Here is a 7,606-nt window from a genome sequence, read left to right on the forward strand (position 1 = left end):
TGCACTGCACCCATTAAAAACTGCTGTCAGGGAGCTGGGTATGACATTTGAGGCTGGCATACAGGCTGGTAAAAAAAGGTTTTTATTTTTAGTTTTTTAATGTGGGAGGGGGGTTGGTGACCACTGGGGGACTATGGGGAGGTCATCCCCCATTCCCTCCGGTGGTCATCTGGTCAGTTGGGGCACCTTTTTGAGACTTGGTCGTGAAAATAAAAGGACCAAGTAAACCCGGCGAAATACTGCTCAACGCTGCTTTTGTTATTTTCATTATCCGTGAAAGCTGGCCATCTGGTAGCCACGCCCATGCCTGCCCATGTCCCGCCTTTGCTACGCCGCCGACACGCCCCCTTGAACTGTCGCCGGCGTGGCGACGGGAAAGCGGCGATGGTGTAAAAAAAGCCACTTTCGATTATACCAATTTCGACGCTTTTGAGAGATCGCCGGCCATCTCCCGATTTATGTCGGAAGATTGCCGGCGATCACTTTCGAAAATAAGCCTGACATTGACCTGATGGAGAAAGCTATGCCTCTTTGCAAGTGCCCAACCAGAAAGCTGTTGCAAGACTGCTCTTCCAATCAGCCATGAATGATGTAATTGAAAGTGGAGTCTTTACCAAGTCAGATCTGGGAGCACAGTTGGGAAGCAAGTCAGCTAAGGAAACAGATACAAGAAATTCATGCTCTTCATGCAGCAACATAGAGTGAGTGTAGGCGTACCTTAATGGTTAATGCAGTGGAGAACTGGATTTGATTCCCACTTCAACTCCTTGTGACCCTGGGCAAGTCACTTAAACTTCCATTGACTGAGGTACAAAACTTAAGATTGTGAGCCCACTAGGAACAGATAAATTACCAGCATATAAACTGTTTTGGCTTACCCATAGAAAGGTGGTATATCAAATCTATGACCCTTTATCCTAAAGGACTTTTGCAGACCTGCTCCTATTGTTCATTCCAGATGGTGTAGTGGGTTGATACTTGACTGATTAGATCTGGGAGCATAGAATATAGGCCTGAAATTGGAAAATCTATACAGTAGGGTAGATAAGAATCCATCCAGCATTCTCTAAGGTGAAACACTAGTAAAAAGAAACAGAGAACCAATTCAAAACTCTATAGAAGCCCTAAAAGCATGATTAAACAGGACAGATGTAAAGATTATTGAGGATAAAGTACATTTCAGTTAATTTTCATATAGAAATAAAATTGTACATCTAAACTGGTCATGCCCTTTTCCTAAAATGTCTGAATGTTTAGTATGAAAATGTTTAAACAATGAGAAGTAATATGTCCTATCTTACATAGATGCAGAGAACTGTATGAAGTGCCCTGAAGACCAATGGCCAAATGAGAAGAAAGATCAGTGTCTCCCCAGAGCTAAAGAATTTCTGTCCTATGATGATCTTTTGGGAGCAGCTTTGGCTTTCATTGCTATTCTCTTCTCCATCATCACAGCTATAATACTTGGATTCTTTATTAAATATCAAGACACTCCTGTTGTGAGGGCCAATAACCGGGATCTCAGCTACATCCTCCTCATTTCCCTCATTCTGTCTTTCCTTTGCTCCATGCTATTTATTGGCCCTGCTGGAAGAGTGACCTGTCCACTCCGACAAGTTTCTTTCGGAATAATTTTTACAGTTGCTGTTTCTTCAGTACTGGCAAAAACTATCACAGTTCTCCTTGCCTTCAAAGCTACCAAACCAAACAGCAAGTTAAGTAAATGGGTTGGGACAAGAGTCTCCAACTATGTCGTCTTTCTCTGCTCCTCAGGTGAAATCGTTTTATGCATTGCATGGTTGCTTATTTCACCTCCATTCCCAGACTATGACACACAGTCTGAAAAAGGGAAAATGATTCTACAGTGTAATGAGGGATCCACAATTGCATTTTATAGTGTGATTGGGTACATTGGGTTTTTGGCTCTTCTAAGTTTCATTGTGGCTTTCCTAGTAAGAAAGTTACCTGACAGTTTCAATGAGGCTCAGCATATCACTTTCAGCATGTTGGTGTTCTGTAGTGTCTGGGTGTCCTTCATTCCTGCCTATCTGAGCACCAAAGGCAAATACATGGTGGCTGTGGAGATATTTGCCATCCTAGCTTCCAGTGCTGGACTTCTGTGCTGTATATCCATCCCTAAGTGCTACATTATTTTACTCAGGCCTGACCTGAATACAAAGGTTCATGTAATTGGGAAAAAATATTTCTAACAAAACCAGATGGTAAAGACATAGGGCCCTATTTACTAAGGAGCGTTAGCATTTTTAACGCGCCTACAATTAGCGTGAGCGCTAACCGTGTAGGCGCCTATAGAGATATTATAGGCATGTTCATGGTTAATGCTCGTACATGGTAACGTGAGTTAGACGCTAACGCACCTATAATGCGGCTAAGTAAACAGGGCCCATAGTTTGTTTCTCCTTGGTGTTCATGCCACTTCTATACAAATGTTTTAATAAGTATCGTGTTGACATTGTAAATAGCATGCTATGACACACTCAGGCTTATTTTCGAAAGAGAAAGACACCCATATTTCGACCATAATCGGGAGATGGGCGCCTTTCTCTTGTGGGCGCCCAAATTGGTATAATCGCCTCCAACTGCAGTCTGTCGCGGGAAAAAACAAAGTTGATGGGGGCGTGTCAGAGGCGTGGTGAAGGCGGGACTAGGGCGTGTTTATCGGCCGAGGAGAGATGGGCGCCCTCGGCCCATAATGGAAAAAAGAAGGGCGGCAGTAGCGAGAATTTGGGCTGCTTTTTTTGGACCCTTTTTTTTCACGAACAAGTCCCCAAAAAGTGCCCCAACTGCCCATTTGACCACCCGAGGGAATCGGGGATGACCTCCTCTGACTCCCCCAGTGGTCACTAACCCCCTCCCACCAAAAAAAAAGAACTTTAAAAACTTTTTTTTTTCCAGCCTGTATGCCAGCCTCAAATGTCATACCCAGCTCCATGACAGCAGTATGCAGGTCCCTGTAGCAGTTGTTAGTAGGTGCAGTGCCCTTCAGGCAAGTGGAAACAACCCCCCCCCCCACCTGTTACACTTGTGGTGGTAAATGGGAGCCCTCCAACCCCCCCCCCCCCACACCCACTGTACCCACATGTAGGTGCCCCCCTTCACCCATAAGTGCTATGGTACTGGTGTAGAGTTGTGGGGAGTGGGTTTGGGGGGGGATTTGGGGGGCTCAGCACCCAAGGGAAGGGAGCTATGGACTTGGGAGGTATTTTACTGTTTTTTTTTTACTTTTTACAAGTGCCCCCTAGGGTGCCTGGTTGGTGTTCTGGCATGTGAGGGGGACCAGTGCACTACGAATCCTGGCCCCTCCCATGACCAAATACCTTGGATGTGTTCGTTTTTGAGCTGGGCGGCTTCGGTTTCCATTATCGCTGAAAACCGATACCGCCCATCTCAACTCCGCCCAAATCCGATGCATTTGCCCGGCACCAACCGTATTATCGAAACAAAAGATGAACACCCATCTTTTTCGAAAATACGGTCTGTCCCGCCCCTTCGCGTACCCGTCCTCGGAGGTAGTCGCCCATGGAAATGGGCATCCCTTGTTCGATTATGCCCCTCATTGTGTATTGTTATATTTTAGTCAGTATTGATTTAGGTTGATAATGTGGCACTAATATTGTCAAAATTATAGTACTTTAATATCTATTTGGGTTGTCACAAGCATTTATTGAGAAAACTACAAACTGTTCAAAATACCACTCTCCGATTGATCTGCTCACAGAATAAGTTTGAGAGAATTACACCTTGGTACATACAGTTCCATTGATTACCGATAGAGGCCAGGATTGATTTCAAATTATATTGCTTTATATTTAAAGTTATTCATGGACTTGCCCAATCCTATTTATATTGATTTATCAAATTTTTCCATTCTAAATTTGGAACTCATAATCAATGTTTCCATCCTTTAAGGGTATCAAATCTAAGAAAGATTTTTCTATGTTATTATTTTATTGTGTAACTAAGCTATGGTTGTGGGAACACTGGATGCAGATGAACCACAAAAGGTAAGCTGCTATTTGGGGCCAGGGTCTGCGCCCTGCGAGAGCCCCGTTCTGGATGGTCCAGTACTCATACTGAAGGCACCCTACATGAAGTTGTAGGCACCCTATTTGGAGCTGCACAACCCACTACTGAAGAACAGCAGCCCAAAACCAAGACCTCTCACCTGGGGGTAATGCAGCAAATATGTGCCCTCTAAGATGCTCCTCTTGGCTGCCACAAGTAGCCACAGTGTCCACCACTCTCTGCAAGAACTTCCACTGCTCATTTATCTTTTAGACGTGACTGTTACTGAAGGATATTTTTCACTGCTGCATGTATTGTTTTTATGTAGTAGCTAACTCTCTTCTATCTGATCATTCTTACTGATGCAGGCAAACCCCCAGCCAAAGTAAAAGAAAAAAAAAAACAGCCCATGCAACACACAAACACAAGCATCTCAGAGCCCAAACACACACATCAGTGGCGTAGCAACGTGGGGCCTGGGCCCCCATAGATTTGGCCCTGGACCCCCCTGTCGACGACCCTCTTGAACCCCCCCTCCCGCCGCCAACCCTCCCCCGCTGTCGCCGTGGGCTACCTTTGCTGGCGGGGGACCCCAATCCCCAGCAGCCGAGAAGGTCCTCTTCTTGCTCCGAAGGCTTCGTTCTGTTTCTGACTCAGAGGACGTCAGAAACAGAACGAAGCCTTCGGAGCAAGAGGACCTCCTCGGCTGGCGGAGATTGGGGTCCCCTGCCAGCAAAGGTAGCCCACGGTGACGGCGGGAGAGGGTTGGCGGCGGCGCGGGGGGGTCGGCAATGGTGGATTGGCCGGGGGGGTCGGTAATGGTGGGGGTGTCAGCGACACCAGGGGGGCTAAAATGTGCCCCCTTACCTCGGGCTCTGGACCCCCCTCCCGGTGAAGTCTGGCTACGCCCCTGACACACATATTCACATGCAAACACCCACAAGCCAGAAGTTATTCCCCCCCCCCCCCCCAAATGAACAACCTAAGGGCATGGATCTACTATACCATAACAATGTAGATACTGTGGATACCAGCAACATATCCAACCGAATGGAACAAAATACCAGTACACATCACAGGAAGAAGACATCCACTCCAACAACTGGAAGAACCCATTCACCACCTAAACAACAACGCAGAGGCCAAGCAAACAATCAGCAACATGAAACCAAACATGAAGAACACCCAACAAAGCCACAACAGCAAAACAGGCAGACGACACAGACAACTACAAACTGTTAAAAACACCAACATTAAACACAACACAATACAAATAGGTTACATAAATGCGAGATTGGCTGTATATAAGACAACACTACTAAGAGACTGGATATAAATGGAACAACTTGGACTACTGCTCATAACTGAAACATAGCTGCTCCTTGAAGATGACCCTGCATTACTAGACCTACGCTCACCAGGATACAAAATAATACATATCAACAGAACCAAAAGAAGGGGAGGAGGCTTTGCAATAATATACAAATCCTCCTTCACAGCAGAACCTGTCAGTAAACACACATCCTCAACAATAGAAATTCTGGCATGCAAAATCACCAACAAAACACCAACTGACAAATTATGCATCACATTATTCTACCATCCTCCAGGAAGTTGGCCAAACACTCAAGATGATTTCAAAGACTTTGTATCAAACATCTGCACCAATCACCCAAATGTCCTACTAAAAGGTGACATAAACCTGTACTTAGAAAAACAAAATGACACAAACACCAGAACACTAATGAACTTCATAAACCAATGGAACTTCACAACACAAGGAGTCTCATTGCACACAAAAGGACACCAGTTAGACATACTAGCCCACAGATTCTCAACAAGTGAAAACCACATATTCACAAACCACACATGGGAAAAGGTACCATGGTCAGACCACAGCAAGCTCACTTTCACACTACTATGGAAAGAAAACAGCAAGAAAAGAGAGCCAAGAACCCAACACACATTCTCAACAAGAGGAAAAGTAGACAACCACACATTCTGGACAACAACAATGAATGAACTCAATGACATACCACCCGAGGATAAACACTTCATAAGAAACTGGGACAAAACAAGTGAAAACACACTAAATAAAATAGCACCACTCAAAACAAAAACAGAAATCACAAAACAACCACGTCCCTGATTTAATGACAAACAACTACAGATGAAGAAACTCTGTAGGAAACTTGAAAGAGCATAGGCCAAAAACAAAACAAATGCAAAGAAAACCATATGGAGAAAAGCCATAAGAACATACACAAACAGCATAAAGAAAGCAAAAGCAGAACACTACAATACATATATGAACCTCAACCAGAGCAATATAAAAAAATATTCAAACTTGTGAACAAACTATTGAAAACCCAGAACATATTGGTGATGACTGAAACACCACCAACTGATGAGCTTGCACAATACTTCAAAAACAAAATAACAAATACAAGATCAAACCTTGCAAAAGCACAAATAAACATCACAGACTAACTACAGGACTGCAAAACATATGACAACCACACCGCAGCAGACAGAATATGGACCATGTTCAAACCAATCCAACTAGACACAGTAAAGACACCATAGACAAAATACGTGCATGCATACTGCCTACTTGACAAATGCCACAACTACATGATGAAAAACCCACCAGACTGGTTCATCGAGTACCTCACAAAACAAATCACATACGTGTTTGAAAGAGGTCAATTTCTAAAAGACAAAAGCGACATAGTACTCACACCTATCCCCAAAAACACATCAGCAAGATCAGCAATATCACAAATTATAGACAGGTAGCATCAATACCATTACTGACCAAAACGATGGAAGGTCTAGTAACACAGCAACTAATGGAATACATGACAAAATTCTCAATTCTTCATAAATACCAATCAGGTTTCAGACCACAACACAGCACTGTCACGTACTCAAAGCTGGAAACTGAGTTGTGAGCCCTTGGGCCACTGCCGAGGAGCAGCAGTGGCAGGCAAAACCACCCCACACCAGAAGCAAGGCTGAACAGACGTACCGGCAAATCCAGGCAAGGTCTCTAGGCAGTCAGCCAGCAAGCAGAAGACAGGTCCAGGCAATGGTTCAAAAGGCAGGCGACAAGCAAAGCAAAGTCCAGGTTCAGGCAAAGATTCAATAGGCAGGCGGCAAACAAAGCAAAGTCCAGGTCCAGGCAAAGATTCAATAGGCAGGCGGCAAACAAAGCAAAGTCCAGGATCAGGCAAGGTTCAAAAAAGGCAGGAAACCAGCAAACACAGAAACAAGTCCAGACAAAGTCTCTCAGGCAGAAGTGCACCAGCACCCACATACCAGGGCCTAAGACGCAATGCAAAGGCAACTGACTGCAGTCTCTAGGTGATTAATAAAGCCCATCCACACCTGAGATGCAGCTGCAGCAACTCTGAGTAACAATGGAGGCTGTTCCCACAGGAGATCTCTAAGGACCAAATAAGGGCTTCCTTCCTGTCCTCGTTACTCCAAGATGGCTTCCTATGATATGATCTATCCAAGATGGCTGTACCCCTTGAGCTATCCAAGATGGCTATGACTCTTGAGCCATCCAAGATGG

The 7,606-nt window shown here is 44.7% G+C and overlaps 1 protein-coding gene across 1 annotated transcript; it reads left to right on the forward strand.

Annotated features, from left to right (window-relative positions):
- The first annotated feature begins 1,319 nt into the window (after window positions 1-1,319).
- LOC115459560 (vomeronasal type-2 receptor 26-like) lies at window positions 1,320-2,210 on the forward strand. The gene has a single exon (XM_030189373.1). It carries the CDS (start codon window positions 1,320-1,322, stop codon window positions 2,208-2,210), a length of 891 nt encoding a protein of 296 aa, XP_030045233.1.
- Window positions 2,211-7,606: the final 5,396 nt, after the last annotated feature.

This window comes from Microcaecilia unicolor, unplaced genomic scaffold (genome assembly GCF_901765095.1).
Source record: "Microcaecilia unicolor unplaced genomic scaffold, aMicUni1.1, whole genome shotgun sequence".
NCBI lineage: Eukaryota > Metazoa > Chordata > Amphibia > Gymnophiona > Siphonopidae > Microcaecilia > Microcaecilia unicolor.